This window comes from Oryctolagus cuniculus, chromosome 21, assembly GCF_964237555.1.
Source record: "Oryctolagus cuniculus chromosome 21, mOryCun1.1, whole genome shotgun sequence".
NCBI lineage: Eukaryota > Metazoa > Chordata > Mammalia > Lagomorpha > Leporidae > Oryctolagus > Oryctolagus cuniculus.
The window spans coordinates 9529363-9546313 of NC_091452.1; the positions used below are offsets into that span (position 1 = coordinate 9529363).

At 47.5% G+C, this 16951-nt stretch overlaps 1 protein-coding gene across 6 annotated transcripts in view; it reads right to left on the reverse strand.

Moving 5' to 3' along the window:
* HECTD4 (HECT domain E3 ubiquitin protein ligase 4) overlaps positions 1 to 16951 on the reverse strand; it is a 199937-nt gene that overhangs the window by 37637 nt on the left and 145349 nt on the right. For all 6 annotated transcript variants that reach the window (XM_070066217.1, XM_070066215.1, XM_070066216.1 and 3 more), the window contains 8 exons: positions 12330 to 12433; positions 9372 to 9533; positions 9125 to 9273; positions 8572 to 8651; positions 5241 to 5404; positions 4273 to 4510; positions 1707 to 1843; positions 1121 to 1247 (listed from right to left, as the gene is read on the reverse strand). In XM_070066217.1, coding sequence (XP_069922318.1) covers positions 1121 to 1247; positions 1707 to 1843; positions 4273 to 4510; positions 5241 to 5404; positions 8572 to 8651; positions 9125 to 9273; positions 9372 to 9533; positions 12330 to 12433 — 1161 coding nt within the window. The remainder of the gene's footprint in view (positions 1 to 1120; positions 1248 to 1706; positions 1844 to 4272; positions 4511 to 5240; positions 5405 to 8571; positions 8652 to 9124; positions 9274 to 9371; positions 9534 to 12329; positions 12434 to 16951) is intronic.

Here is a 16951-nt window from a genome sequence, read left to right on the forward strand (position 1 = left end):
GAGAGATCTTTCATCCACTGATCCACTCCCCAAATGCTGCAATGGCCATGGTTGTGCCAGGACAAAGCTAAGAGCCAGGAGCTTCATCTGGGTCTCCCACATGGTGGCTAGAGCCTAAGCACTTGGGCCATCGCCCACTGCTTTCCCAGGCCATTAGCAGGAGCTGGATCAGACTGGAGAAGGTGGAACTTGAATCATTGTCCATACGGGCTGCTGCTTTTGCAGGCAGTGATTTAACTGGATTACCACAATGCTGGCCCCCAAGCACAATTCAAAAAGGGGGCTTTTCTTAGGGAAGGATACATGTGGAAAGAAGCATCAGACGGAATAAACAGGAAATTGAGGCCTGATATTAGAAGATTATGGAACAATGAACTTCGCAATATTATCAAGATAAATAGTGGAGAGGAGAAAAAGAATACTCCAGTACCTAATAGGCAAGTCAGGGACCACTTGGGGAGCCACCAGTTACCTCGAGCAGAGCACAAAGCTGGTTTACACTAACCTTCTCCGGGGGACCTGATGACAGTGCTGGAGAAGTCCCCCACCGTCATCACTCTGTGTGCTGCAGACTTGCCAACAATGTGGCCTGCACTAGTGACGTGGGTCTGCCAGTGCTTCCTGCTAGACAAGCCTGCCCATCATCATCACTGTGATTTGGAATGAGAGAAGCTGAAGGCTTTCTACGGGACAGAGCTCTCCTATGGTCTGCTAGCTGCACTAGCTCATCATTTCTCAGATACATATGAGAGAGCACTATTGCTGACTCCATTTTAAAGATAAGGAAAGCCCAGAGGCTTAAAAAACTTCCCCAAGCTCCCACAGCTGGCAAATGGTGAGTTCAGACATAACTGTTCACCAGCACACCCTACAGCTTCCCATCATGACCGCTTGTTTCATTTCAACAACTCAACAGCCCAAAACACTGCGTCAAACTGATGAGCAAACCAGAGCTCGGGAAGAGCAGCAGAAGACGGCAGCGCTCACTGAAGGCCCAGACAGAGGCACCGGTATGTCTGGCACAACACTCGACGAGCCCCTCTCCTGAGGTGCTGTCCTCATCTCTAGAGCCTAGCTGTGAAGTCATGACAGGGCTCCAGAGGAGGACGGAAGCACAGACCTAGTTGTAAAGCCCCCTTTATCTGGTCCAGGCCTGACTTCCGCTCTGCTTCGTTGCGGAAGCGTCTTCGTATGGTAGGAAAGACCTTGGTCTCCCACGCTTTCACCAGCAGGGCATAGTGGTCCTCCTGGAAAGAGAAGGAAACTCATGGGCAGAGAAGGAACACCTCGTGCAGCCACAGCATTTTAACATACATCTTTCCTGGGGCCTTTACCTCACTCCAACACCAGGAATAGAAAGGCAAGGTACACACCCTCGCACTAAACACACATGTCCAATGCCACGGAGGGACAGCTTGACTAGGCAAACTCTTCCTTTTCCTTGAAAGCCATGGAACGCTTTTGCAGGCTTCTGAACTTACTGCTGAGTTACTATGAAACCACTTCATTTCTCTAAGTCCTGGATCTCCTTGGGCAAAAGAACCCAACAGACACAGCTACTGATAGGTGGTTTAGAAAACTCAATACTCCAGTTTCCACTCAAGCACAATGATGTAACTGGATGTGTAACAACACCAGTCTTGCACCCTCACACCACAATCCTAGGGACCAGGGAGCTAAGCTGATGCTGCCTGCGGGTCTCTTACCTGAGGGATGTCGTCGTCGTCATCATCATCACTTTCGTCATCAGCAATGGGAGGCGGGTGAGGGTCTGGCCCAGAGGTGATGAAATTCTCATAGCTGAGCTCCACTTTGTAGTGACAGGAGGTGTCACTGTCATATTCTGTAACAAAGCATGACGACAGTGACTCCTGAGCAAGAGCACATTGCAAGAATCATTAACTTCTCACCTTGGACAAACAGGATTCCGTTGATTCGCATGACAAAAACTCCTATCCCAGTACACTGGGGAGTGTGAAGCACAGAGCCCAGGAGCAACTGTCATCCATGAGTACTCTGAATCCTGAAGTGGCTGGGGCCAGCCAGTGTTGTGGCAAGGTGGGTTAAGGCGCCACTTGCAATGCTGGAGACCAACATGAGCGCTGGTTCAAGTCCGGGCTGTTTCACTTATGACCCAACTTCCCGCCAATGTGCCTGGGAAAGCAGTGGAAGATGGCACGAGTGCGGGGGCCCCTGTCACCCACATGGGAGACCAGGATGGATGTTCCAGGCTCCTGGTCTGGACCTGGCTCAGCCCTGGTTATTGTTGTCATTTAGAGAGTGAACCAGTAGGTTAAAGATCTCTCTCTCTCTCTCTCTCTCTCTCTCTCATTCTGTCTTTCCCTCTGTGTAACTTTGTCTTTCAAATCAATCAATATTTAAAATGCGTATAATTCATTTAACTGAAGAGAAGAATTTGCCAAGTTCTTCACCACTGAAAAGAATTAAACAGATTCATAACAGTTTTCTTTTTGTTTGTAAAGATTCTTATTTTTTAAATTTATTTTCGGTATTTTATTGATTTATTTTTCAAAAGTTTTCAAACCAGTATCCCTTGGGCCACATTTGGCCTGTGGACATCTTTAGTTTGGTGAGCTTTGTTTTATTCAATTTATTGTGAAATTTTTCAAATGATCAGAAAAGTTCTGTAGTGCATAGCTATATATCCACCACCTAGATCCCACAATTAGCATTTTATTATTCTTCAAAGACTTTAGTTTTTTTTTTTAAATTCTGGTGTTCTCCCTCCCAGAACGCATCTTCATTTCCTATTCTTAGTTTTTTTCACTTTATTTTTCTTGCTACCATCTGCCACTGGGCTATGTTCTCATCAGGCTAATTTCTATCTTTTTAAAAAAGATTTATTGATTTAAAGTCAGAATTACAGAGGAAAAGGAGAAGCAGAGGGAGAGAGGGAGAGGGAGAGAGAGAAAGAGAGAGAAACAGAAACAGAGAGAGAGAGAGATATCTTCCATCTGCTGGTTCACTCCCCAAATGGTCATAATGGCTAGCGCTGAGCCAGGCTGAAGCCAGCAGCCAAGAGCTTCACATGGGTCTCCCACGTGGATGCAGGAGCCCAAGGACTTGGGTCCTCTTCTGCTGCTTTCTCAGGCGCATTAGCAGGGAGCTGGATCAGAAATGGAGCAACCAGGACTTGATCTGGAATGCTGGCACTGCAGGCAGCAGCTTGACACACTATGCCACAGTGTCGGCCCCAATAACTTTGTTTTTTAAAAAATTTATATATTTTTAAAGATTCATTTATTTATTATTTGAGAGGCAGAGTTATAGACAGAGAGAAAGAGGTCATCCATCTGCTGGTTCACTCCCCAAATGGCTGCAATGGTTGGAGCTGAGCGGATCCAAACCAGGAGCTTCTTCCAGGTCTCTCACTTGGGTGCAGGGGCCCAAGCACCTGGGCCATCCTCCCTGCACTCCCAGGCCACAGCAGAGAGCTAGACTGGAAGAGGGGCAACGGGGACAGAATCCGGCGCCCCAACTGGGACTAGAACCCAGTGTGCCAGCGCCGCAGGCAGAGGATTAGCCTATTGAGCCGCAGCACCGGCTGTCATCCTCCACTTCTTTCCCAGCCATACAGAGAACTGGATCGGAAGAGGAGCAGCCAGGAAACAAATCAGTGCCCCTGTGGAATGCTGGCACTGCAGGTCAAGGCTGAACATAGTATGCCACAGTGCTGGTCCCCCAAAATGTATTTATTTTAAAGGCAGAGAGACAGTGAGGGAGGGAGAGGGAGAGACAGAGAGAAATCTTCCATCCACTGGATTGTGCCCCAGATACAAGAGCCAGGAACTCAATCTAGGTCTCCCAAAATTGGTGGCCAGGAACTCAACTACTTGAACCTGCTGCATCTGAGGGAGTGCATTAACAGGAACCTGGAACTGGAAACATTTGAAACTCAAACCAGGCACTCCAAAATGCGAGGCGGGCAACCCATGCTATGTCTTAACTGCCATGCCAAACTCCTGCCCCAGTGACCTCAGTTTTAAAAAATAAGTATATTGTAAAGTGAGATTTCTTCTGAAATTCGGGCATATTTAGCTGTCTTACACGATTCTGCTGGCGCTCAGCAGTGGTAGGCGTTCTGTAACACCTTCTGTATCTTTCCTGCTTCCTCCTGTTCCCCATTTTCTTGGGCCTATTACCATTTACCAAAAGGCACTTGAATCTGCAACCCCAAGTTAGATGGATTCATGGGATTCCTGGCCTTCACGTTCCCCAACAGCAGGGGGCCCTTAGGAGGAGGTGACTTACGTTGCTGAGCGGTAGCCACAGCGGCGATCCGGCACGGTGGCCCATGAGTGCCCGGGTCTGATGCAATACTGGTGCCAGCATCGTTGTCACTGTCAGATGCCATGGCGAAGGGTAAGGCCTCGAAGTTGGCGCTGATCTCTTCCGCCAGGTCGGTGCACAGGTCGGCAGCATTGCGGTGGGCCTGCCCTTCAGCATAGGCAAATGGGCGGGAGCCAAAGTTAGCTCGAGTCTTGGTATTCTGGAAAGGAAGGCAAACAAAGGGTTTGAAAGGACTTGAGTTCATTTTTTAAAACTTTGTTTACCACCCTAAGGCGCACTTCATTTAACATCTAATCAGAAGAATGGCCGCAGCATGGGCTATCCTGAGAAGCCAGGCGGAGGGGCTATGTCTACTGCTGCCTTGGACTCTGAGTGGCTGGCCTAGCCTCTTTTCCCCTGCCTTGCACTCTCGTGCTTCAGCTACTCAAACACAGCAACTTTATTTGTCGCCCTACTGCTGTTCCTTTCTGCCTGCCACCACTGCTTTCGCTGTGCTCTCCACCTGGAACATTCTTTCCTCTAGAGTTGGCTCAAACCTCACTGCTTCAGGGTAGCCAGGACCTGATCAGACTTGCTTGGTTCCATGAAATCTACTCTCATTCCCACCATTTATCAGTTTGTGATTGCACACATACACGCTTATATCCATGTGGTTAGTTGACTAATGTTTGATTCCTCATCTCTAGACAAATCTCTAACCCCATGAAGACAGAAACCTTATCTGTTTTGCTCACTGTGACTTCCAAAGCTTAGCGTGTGTCTGATATAAAGTGCGTATGAATGAATAATGGATGAAACAGGCAGAGAAAGGGTGCCCTCAGGCAAAGGGCCGGCAACAGGGGGTGGTTGGGTGCCTTCCATTCCACCCTGTGTGACAGGAACTAATTACTAAGGAGAATTTGTTTTCCCTTCCCAATAAGGTAACTTGCCTTTTTCTGAATGTGAACCACAGGCCACATCCCACCAGAGACATCCTCGAGATACGGTGGGAGGCGCTGCCCACAGTATGTGAAATAGACCCGGCCCTTGGCTGGCTGGCCTGGAGGAGGCGGAGTCCCTTCAGTTCTCTCCCAGCCAATTCCTGCCACATCACCTGTGGTACAGAACAGGAAGGAAACAACACATTTTCCCCTGGATTGTCTATTACGTGAACTCCTCATTTGCAACCGCTGTGAAGGGCCACATTGTGCAGACTGCATCTGTATTTATTTATTTATTTATTTACGCCCTCAGTTTCCTCCAAAGAGGACATGAAGTTGTTTTAACAGCACAACAGAAACAAACCACTTAAAAAAGACAAGTCAGAAACTCTTTAGAAGATGCACACACACCCAGAGTGTGAGTAAGTTAGTTACCACAACTACAAAGTCAATTGGCCTCGATTTTCCTGGCAGCGAAGATAAAAAGAGAAAATAATGGGAATAATTTTTGAAGAGGAACACAAGTTTTACTCTCGTGACACATGGAGAATTACTTATCGCATAAAGGTAAATGGTAATATCTTTTCTTAAGTTTGTGTAAGATTCAGAAAAAGGCCTTACAAAATATAAAGCTAAACCCACAAGGGGGGCTGGCACTGTGGTGTAGCAGGTTAAGCCACCACCTGCAATGCTAACATCCCATATGGGCACCAGTTTGAGTCCTAGCTGTTCCACTTCTTTTTTTTTTGACAGGCAGAGTGGACAGTGAGAGAGAGAGACAGAGAGAAAGGTCTTCCTTTGCCATTGGTTCACTCTCCAATGGCCGCCGCGGCCGGCGCACCGCACTGATTCGATGGCAGGAGCCAGGAGCCAGGTGCTTTTCCTGGTCTCCCATGGGGTGCAGGGCCCAAGCACCTGGGCCATCCTCCACTGCACTCCCTGGCCACAGCAGAGAGCTGGCCTGGAAGAGGGGCAACCGGGACAGAATCCGGCGCCCCAACCGGGACTAGAACCTGGTGTGCTGGTGCCGCTAGGCGGAGGATTAGCCTAGTGAGCCGCGGCGCCGGCCCAGCTGTTCCACTTCTAATCCAGCTCCCTGCTAATGTGCCTGGGGAAGCAGCAGAGGATATCCCAGGTCCTTGGGCCCCTGCACCCATGTGGGAGACCTGGAAGAAGCTCCTGGCTTCTGGCTTCAGATCGGTGCAGCTCCGGCCAATGGGGGAATAAACCATCAGATGGAAGACCTTCCCCCTCCCTCCCTCCCTCCCTCCCTCCCTCCCTCCCTCCCTCCCTCCCTCCCTCCCTCCCTCTCTCTCTCTCTCTCTCTCTGCCTCTCCTCTCTCTGTGTAACTCTGACTTTCAAATAAATAAATAAATCTGGCCTGGCCCAGTCCTGGCTATTGTGGCCATTTGGGGAGAGAACCAGCGGATGGAAGATCTCTCTCGCTCACCCCACCCCACACCGTAACCCTGCCTTTCAAATAAATAAAATCTTAAAAAAAAAAAAAAAAAAAAAACTAAACTAAACCTATAATGTAAGATAGGTGTACTATTAAATCACATTATCTACTTTTACTTATAACTAAAGAATTTTACAAGAAGCAAAGATAATACAAGCCAAGCTGCTTTCTTTCTTTTCTTAAATTAATTTAATTTGAGAAATACTAGAGAGTGAAATAGTGACAGCTCCCATCTGCTGGCTCACTCCACACAATGGCCAGGACTAGGACAGACTGACGCCAGGAGCCGGGAAATCGCTCCAGGTCTCCCACACAGGAGGCAGGAAGCCAATCGCGTGAGTCATCACCGCTGTGTCTCCAGGCCTGCATTAGCAGGAAGCTGGAGTAACAGGTGTGAGGTGGGCATCGACCAACCCAGGCGAGCTGATGTGGGACGCTGGCCAACTGCTTTCTCATGAGACTACTGGACTTTAGGACAGCACTCAGAGAACCAAGAGGGCACGTCTGTGGCCTCCGCTGCTCTCGCCATTGCCTTGGCTATGCTGCCGGCATGTGCCGCCTGATGATTCCTCTGTTGCACATTCTCCAACGAGCGCATTGTGATTGTTTTTGATCACAGCCTCCATGGTTCAGACACGGCCATGGTTCAGACACTCCCATGGTTCAGACACCGCCATGGCTGGGGTTTGTCATGGCTCCCCATGGCTTCCCTGAGCTAGAATGGCAAGCAGGTGTACAGTAAGCACCTGCTGATGAACGGACACTGCAGAGTTGCTACAGAGGCTGAGATTCTGATTCCCACAGAGACACGGGTCTGAGAGCTGAACATGTGCCTGACGTCTGATGCAAAATGTCCCCAAAAGCCAGAATGTGGTAAGACAACACAACAGCAACAAGCAAACAAAACCCCTGACAAGGCTTCCCCGTCCTCCCCACATACCCTGAGGTACTTAAAGCACATAGGTAAGTCCTCTGCTGAGAGGCAGAATTCTTCTCCATTAAGCAAGGGAGAAGCAACTTTGTCCTGAAACGATTTCAGAATCGTAACTTGACAGTGAATGGAGACACTATGCTTCAATGAAAAGAGCAATCAACAAGCAGCTCCCTCATGGGTAAGTGATGGTGACAGTAACCCACCCACCAGAACCCCACCCCACGCAGAGCAGGGAGGTTATCTAGTGGGTGGAGGGACTTCATGTTCCCCAACTAAACATGCCAGACTGTCCATCACATCTAACAAATGAAGTGTTTGCAGGGATGGAGTTAAAGATGTGCTGGCAGAAAGTAAGTCCCCAAACATTTGGCTGCTTCTAACAGCAATGGGACAACGCCTGTATTTTGCTACTGTTGCAGCAGATAGGGCCGACTTCATACATCTACTATTCAGATGAAGTTTCTGTATGGAGGGGAAAAACCAGAGGGGATAGCTTCTTTCTTGAGTTAACTTTCAGTGTGACTGAAACATGCAGGCAGGGGCTTTTTTGAAGCTGGAGCAGATATTGAGGCAGCTGAGAATGAAGTCTAAGCCTGTACCCACCACAATGTGTTTCTCATGAACTTCATGGCTTGTGGTAGAGTCCTTTTTTTCCCCTTGAGGATATGTATCAGCTTATTAATGAAGAGTTGATGCAAGACCAGATGGAAATGTCAGAGAGGAGTAAAATCTCAGAACTTCCTCTTGATGAGGAATGAAAGCAAACGTGATTCCAGAGTTACCAAGCAGAGGCTCTCGCAATAACGGCCTCAGAAAGATGAGCTTTGGTATCAACAAGAGGACAACCACCTGTCCCAGTTGCTTAATCTATTTAACTTAACCTATTTAGACCCAAACCTAGGATCAACAGAAACACACAGGGCAAAAAGGCTCCTGCTGTACTCACCAGGAGAGAGAGTCACATCCAAGCGAACGCTCTTCCATTGCAACAGACTAGAGCCATTGTAATGCACTGCTCGGCCATTGCTGGGAAAAAGGAGGAGAAATCAAAGGAAGCCTGGCCAGCCCCCACGGGGGCAGGCAAGGAGTGGACAGGGCATCAGGAGCACAGGAATCGCCAGAAATTCTAAGAGCTTTTCTCCTCCCTGAAACGCAAATGTATTTCTAACTGGTATTTTCCACTTTTTTGATGGTGGAGATTATTATTCTATTACCTTGGTATTAAAATACCCACACCAGTGTTTCCCAAGCTGTTTTCACAGAATAAAGGGATATGAGATTTGGGAAACAAATAGGTTTCCTACCGCAGGAGAAGAAACGAATCTTGCTAATGTGCACTATAATTCTCCAAAAAATCTCTCCTTTCCTCAAACTCATCTGAGGACAGAACTCTGCTCTGGCTTCCTAAACACCTGTAATCACTTTGAGGGGTAGCGCCAATCTGTGGACTATGGCTTACTTTTCTTTTGTTTCCAGTAAAAGTAAGAGTAGTCACTTACTTATGGAAAAGACAGGTGCCCACTGGATTGGTCCAAGCCCCGTCTCGTTTCTCTGCTTCTGTGGCAAAGCCAAAGGAAACTATTGGTCCAGTGTCATCATCAGTGTCTCCATAGGAGACAATTTCAATTTCCCAGTAAAAAGACGGGGCCTGAAGAGACATCAGAACAGGGCTCAGCCTGGGCCCTAGAACCGCTTTTTCTGTCACATTTGAAGGAAAGGCAAACAGTGTGCTGTGTGCAGACTCACCTGGACTGGCAGGGATGAGGTGGCATAGATGAAAGTGCCCCGGGGCAGCCCGCCCCCAGCGCTGGGGTCAGCCAGGAAAGTGACCGAAGTAAGGTGGGAGGAGAACATGCAGGCGCGAACAGGAGGAAACACTCTCGAAGGACTCCAAGTAATCTCCTTGGGCTACGGCAAGGGAAAAAAGCATCATCAACAGAATTAAACACAAATCCTTTTTCCTTATCAAAGAAGGAAAATCAGTTTGATCTGATGGTATTGAAATATAGGTGTATACTATTTATTTATATTTATTTATTTACATTTTATTCGAAAGCAGAGAAACATGAGAGACAGAGACAGAGAGAGAGAGAAAGGGAGAAAGAGAGAGGAAAAGGAAAAAAGGGACAGACAGGGGCCAGCGCTGTGGCACTGCTGGTTAACGCCCTGGCCTGAAGTGCCAGTATCCCATATGGGCACTGGTTCGAGTCCCGGCTGCTCCACTTCTGATCCAGCTCTCTGCTACGGTCTGGGAAAGCAGTAGAAGATGGCCCAAGTCCTTGCACCCCCACACCCACGTGGGAGACCTAGAAGAAGCTCCTGGCTCCTGGCTTCAGATCGGCGCAGCTCCAGCCGTTGTAGCCAATAGGGGTGTGAACCATCAGATGGAAGACCTCTCTCTGCTTTGCTTCTCCTCTCTCTGTGTAACTCTGACTTTCAAATAAATAAATTTTTTTTTTTTTTTTAAAAAGGACAGACAGAGATCTTCCACCTGCTTGTTTCACTCCCCAAATACCACAGCTGGGGCTGGGGCAGGCCAAAGCTAGGACCTGGGAACTCAATCCATGTCTTCCACATCAGTTGCATTGACCTAACTACCTGAGCCATCACCTGCTGCCTCCCAGGGTGCACATTATCAGGATGCTGGAATTGCAAGTGGGGCCAGGACTCAAACCCAGGCAGTTAAGATAGAACGCAGGCATCCTAAGCAGTGTCTTAATGACTGCGCCAAATGCCTGCCTCAAGGCATACATATATAAATATATATTTATCCCCTCAAAGGGAATTTTATTTAAAAAAGGGGGGGGGCAGTTTCATTCCCCATGCCCAGTCCTATTCCCTAGAAATAATTACTCTTAATTCTTTAGTTAATTTTAATACCTACCTCTATATTTCTCCTTCTCATGTTCATGATGTTAATTTTACTATTCCTTCAAGTAAATATCACTTATCTTCCATTATGACAAACCAGGTTTGAATTGATATCTATGGACCCCTCCTTATAAATATACACAGATGGCCTCAAAACCTCAAAGTTCGCATGTAGTTACAGGATAAATTTTAGCTCAGTCATAATCAGAAGTTATAGCTCCATGACTTAGCCTTTTCTTTCTTTTTCTTTTTCTGACTTAGCTTTTTCTAAAGATTTTATTTATGTGCAGGGCAGAGCTATAAAGAAGAGGGAGAGGGAGAGAGGGAGGGAGAGAGAAGATCGATTTTTCATGCGGTGGTTCACTCCCCAATTGGCTGCAACAGCTGGAGCTGCGCCGATCTGAAGCCAGGAGCCAGGTGCTTCCTCCCGGTCTCCCATGTGGGTGCAGGGGCCCAAGGACTTGCAGAGAGCTGGATCGGAAGAGGAGCAGCCGGGACCAGAACCGGTGGTCATATGGAATGCCGCTGCCGCAGGCGGAGGATTAACTTACTGAGCCACGGCAATGGCCCCACAAGTTTGTTTTTAATTAATTGATTTCACTGTATCCTAAAGAAAGAATTAAAAGATGCATGTAGAGTTTTAGCTCCAAGGACAGGCAGCAGGCACCATAAATGGTGACAGCTGAGAGAATTAGATGTCTGATGCCTGTAGAAGCCTGGGTGGATAAACTAGGCACAAGTGCATGCTGAACTATTAGGCTGCTACTGGTTAGCATGGGAAGGAGTTCACCACCTACTGAAGGGGAAAGCTGGATACAACATAGTATGTGCAGTAGAAATCCATTTTTGTTTAAAAAATATGTAACAACACACTGAAGATGGCAACTGGAGATGTTGATTTTTCAGGTGATTTTTTTTTCTCTTACGTATAGACTTTTAACATTTCTCTGAAAAATAATTTCAAACCTACAGAAAAACTCCAAGAATACAGTAAATCTTATATCATCTTACTTAAATATAACAATTTTCATCTGTGATATAATTCACATAGTATATAGTTCATCCATGCTAAGTGTCCAAGTCAATGGATTTTGGTATATTTAGAGTTGTGCAACCATCACTATGATGTAATGTTAGAATATTTTTGTCTCTGATAAAAGAAATCCCACACCCAGTAAAAGTCAATCTGCAGCCCTGTTTCTATCAACTCTCCCCTTCCCTTACCCCCATCGATGGATTTACCTGTGCTGGACATTTCACAAGAATCAAATCATCCAACATGTGGCCTATGTGTTTGCCTTCTCTCTGTCTGATTTCAGGGTTCATCCACGTCATGGTATGTTAACGCCACTACACCCCTTTTCACGACCTAACAGCACTCCACTGCATGACTATCCCACATTCTGTGCTTTCATTCATCAGTTGATGGGCATCTGGGTTGTGTCTACTTTTTGGCCATCATGAATAATGCTGCTACAAACAGTCACACACCTATCCACTTTTAACATTTTGCCACTTGGGTTTTTTAATTACTCTGTCACCCTCTCTCCAAGGATACTTACTATTATGAAATGGATCAGAGATTTAAACTATTTAAACTTTTTCTGTTGCTGGTAACACAGAAGCTACATACAAGTCAGTCAGCTCTGCTGCCCTGCTGAAGTCCTTCACGACTGAGAATGTCAGCTCAACTGGCTTTGACATCCAAAGACGACAGCAGAGTGCACCTCCAACTGGCTTTGCAAATGTTCATTCTAGCTGTCACTTCACGTGGCATCCTGTGATGACGCGTGCTGCTGCCTGGCAGGGTGTGCGGCACTGCAGAGGGCTCACCTGTCTCCGGTCAGCCTGCAGGGGAGGCGGCGGGGGCCGGGCACAGTCCCGGTAGAGCATCCTCAGCCGTTCACACTGCACCTCCACAACCGCAAGTCGCTCTCCTGCAGAGGCACAGTGCAATCTGTGAAAACCACTCTGACCACCGGGCAGAGCGCAACCCCTGTGGAGCGGCGCCAGAACAGTGACATGCACGGTGGAGGTCACTCCCGTCGTCACAAAGGAGCAGACACCTGAGACGTCCCTACCACAGCACAGCAACACGGGCAAGGGCAGGGGCTGCAGCTGAGGTGTCTGGATTCACAGCCTGGCCCCTTTACTCAGTATTCACCATCTTACTTCTAGCAAAGGGTAATAATTTCAGAGTGGTCCCCCTGTTGATGAGTTCAATTATCCATGATCAAATATAGACTAAAAATCTTAGAAGAAAATTTTAAATTAATTGTAAGCTTCAAATTGTGCAGCATTCTGAGTAGCATGATGAAATCTCATCCTGTCCATCCTGCTCCATGCGAACCATCCCTCTGCCCATCAGAGCTGCACTGTATCTGCTACCTGCCTGCTAGTGACTTGAGGCTGTCTTGGTCATCAAGATCAAATGTGCTGGTATCTTAGGGCTTAAGGGACCCTTATTTAAGGAAGGCCCCAAAGCCCAAGAGAAATGATGCTGGCAACTGTTCTATTTTATTGTTACTGTTATTAATATCTTACTTCATCTAATTTACAGATTAAATATTACCATAGATATGTACACACAGGATAAAGCAAGGGGTCTACAGGGCTTGGTGCTATCTGCAGCTGCAGGAATCCACTGCAGGTCTTGGAACAATCACGCTCAGATAAGGGGGTACAGCCGTATGCGTGTCTCAGAGCACTGCCGTGAGGATGACAGGGAATGACTCAAGTGGAGCCCTTAGCCAGCACCGGGCAAACTAAGTAAGAACTAGTATTCCTATCACCTGACGAATGAAGGCTATTATTCTTTCCACTTGGGATGATTTAAAAAAAAAAAAAAGATTTTATTTATTTATTTGAGAGGTAGAGTTACAGAGAGAGGGATAGAGAGAAAGATGTTTGTTCCATCCACTGGTTCACTCCCTAAATGGCCACAACGGCTGGAGCTGGGCTGATCTGAAGCCAGGAGCCAGGAGCCAGGAGCCAGGGCCACCTTCCGCTGCTTTCCTAGGCTACCAGCAGAGAGCTGGATCAGAAGAACAGCCAGTACACAAACCAGTGTCCATATGGAATGCAGGTGCCGCAAGTAGAGGCTTAACTTACTACACCCCAATGCTGGCCCCTAGGTTGATTTTTTAAAAATTTAATACCTACTGACCACTCCCTATGAGCCAGGCACAATGCTAGATGTTGGAGATTGCAAAGGTGTACAAGCTAAAGCCCTGCTCTAGGAGAGAGGACACACATACACATGCCCCGTGAAGAATACAGCACAAGGCGGTCCTGTGACGGCGATACAAAGACAAGCACAGGCACAGAGGAGTAAGTGATGACTTCATTCCCGCATCCAAAAAGGCTTCATAGTGACATCACTGAGTTAGATCTTAGAAAGGACAGAATGTCAGTAAACAGAGAAGGACTGGAATTCTCAATGGCGTGGCATTACAAGAAAAGGTTTAGAAGGGAAGTGTAAGGGGTCTTACACACGACACACTAAAACACAGACCTAAAGAAACCTCTACAGCTACAAGTATAAAACTCAGAAGAAAATATCAGTGTAAGAAGACACTGGGTTAGGATAAGCACTTAGCCTAGCGATCAAGATGTCTGTGTCCCACACCGGAGTACCTGGATTCAATACCTGGTTCCGGCTGCTGACTTCAGCTTTCTGCTCATGGAGACCCTAGGGGTATGGGGATAGATGACGCAAGTGCTTGGTTCCTGTCATCCAATGGGAGACCTGAATTGAGTTCCCAGTTCCTGGCTTTGGTGTGGCCCAGGCCAGGTCATGGAGCATTTGGGGATATATCTTTTTTTTTTTTTTTTTTTTTTTTTGACAGGCAGAATTAGACAGTGAGAGAGAGAGAGAGAGAGACAGAGAGAAAGGTCTTCCTTTTCCGTTGGTTCACCCCTAAATGGCTGCTATGGCCGGTGCGCTGTGCCAATCCAAAGCCAGGAGCCAGGTGCTTCCTCCTGGTCTCCCATGCGGGTGCAGGGCCCAAGCACTTGGGCCATCCTTCACTGTACTCCTGGGCCACAGCAGAGAGCTGGACTAGAAGAGGAGCAACCGGGACAGAATCCGGTGCCCCAACCAGGACTAGAAGCCGGGGTGCCAGTGGAGGATTAGCCAAGTGAGCTGTGGCGCCAGCCGGGATATCTATTTCAATGTTACCATAAGTGGTATGTTTATTGCTCAGTTTAAGCCTATGGGTGTCCTTGCATGCAGGACAATGGGGTACATGGGGTTAAACATGGAGTTTCAGTGGGTCAGCATTTCACTCTTGGGTGCAGACCCGAGAGGACTGGAAACACTGTCCACACAAACATACAAATGCTGATGGTGTCATTCATAACAGCAAAACCCAGAATACGTAAGTTGGCCCGCAAATTAATTAATGGATAAAGAAAGTGGGGTATATCTATACGATGGAAGTGGAGCGAGTCATGTTCTGGGATTAGGGGGCAGTGGTATGCAGCTCTGTGAATACTAAGACCCCTGAATCACACACTGTGCAGAAGTAGTATGGTATATGGACTATACCTCAGACAAAAAAGATGCTTAGGAAGATTACAATGCAGTCCAGTGAAAGTAAACCACGGGGTGTTTGTAGGACAGCAATGCGTAGTTATTTACTTTCAATACAGCTACTGCCACGAAGCCACTTGAGAGGGAATCTTCAGACACACAAGATACAATCCCACGAGATTAGGAGGATGTGAGAAAGATGAGGCACAGAGAAAACAGGGTTAGCAGTGCTGCTGTAGCTAGGCCAGGTGTGTGGCTGGGTCCTCTGGGTACACCTGCCGGCACCAGGCTGGATCTGGCCTTCCCTGTGGTGAAATGAGAGAGGGAAGCTGCTTGGCTACAGGATTCAGGGAGCTCCAAATAACAGTAGAGTCCAAACAACTTTTGAGAAATACTTTCTATGCGGCTGGTGCTGTGGCACAGCGGGTTAATGCCCTGGCCTGAAGCACTGGCACCCCATATGGGCACTGGTTCGAGAACCAGCTGCTCTACAGCTCATCCAGCTCTCTGCTATGGCCTGGGAAAGCAGTGGAAAATGGTCCAAGTCCTTCCTTGGGCCCCTGCACCCGAGTGGGAGACCAGGAAGAAGCTCCTGGCTCCTGGCTTTGGATTGGCGCAGCTTCAGCCATTGCAGCCAATTGGGGAGTGAACCAGCAGATGGAAGATCCCCCCCACTCTGATGCTTCTCCTCTCTCTGTGTAACTTTGGATTCCAAATAAATAAATAAATGTTTAAAAAAATACTTTCTAATTACTTTTATTAAAATGAGTTAAAATTATTCTGAATAAGTTCATATTACATGGTACAACCAATCAAATCTGCAAAATGTCCTCATGAGTGAGCAGTGAGAACTTCTGTGGCCGTATTTCAGTGCAGATGGGTAGAATCACACTAGATATTACGGCAGAAGCAATTTCTAGGGGAGCAGAAAGGAACTGGAGGCTATTTGATAGAGCCGAGGCGTATCTGTCATGAGGTAGTAAGAGAAGATTTTATGGTATCTAGTGTGAGAATACAACATTCCTAAACTTCACTTTCAAGACAGAAAAGATTGTTTTAAGGTCACAGCAACAAGTGCCTGCCAGAACCAGCTGTAAACTCATTCAAAGGATAAATGAGGACTTTGCATCAGAAACTGCCCAAGATAGCCATGCCCTTACTGACAGCTCAGACTGGGCTCCAGGAAGATAACTGCGAGGACAGTGTGGAAGAAGCACTGGAGATAAAGCTGGAGGACAATGCTGGCGCCTGACCAGAGACAGAAAGCGTCTGCCTTACAGAGCTGCTGGTGCAAATAGGAGGATCAAATTTCAGATACCGCAAGTGATGAGCTGTGGATGGCCAAGAACATGCAGTACCCCAGTATTACTAAAACAGGGAAGCTGGGAAGGAGAGCAGCTTCCAGAGTAAACAGTGCTTTGGGTTTTAAGTGTGGTACATTCATGAGGCTGGGGGCAGAGAAATGGCTGCCAGGTCTGGCTCTCTAGATAGCAAGTGCGACAGTGGAAGGAAAGGCGAGTAAAGAAGTAAGGAAGGCCAAGGCAAACCTGGAGCCCCGCAAACAACCCCAGGGCCCACCCTGACTCTGGACGTGCTTGGGAAGCATTTTAAATACGCTCCCCAGGGGTTCTGCGAGCATCTGGCCCGAGGGCATGTGACTGGGAGACTTGGGAGAAGCAGCAGCTGACCCGAGGAGGTTTTGGCTTCTGAGAATTTAAATGACAGAGAAGCCGTTCAGTTACTATGTTCTTAGACCTGCTTCCTGTGCTATTTCAACCAAGGGGTCCAGTTCACTTCTCAGCAATATTTCTTCATGAGAACAGCTCCTGGAAGCGCTGTCTTCCTAGACCAAATGGAATGAGGTACTCTCTTCTACAGATGGAGAGGCTAAACATTTAGATGTGTGAGTTGCGATTATAAT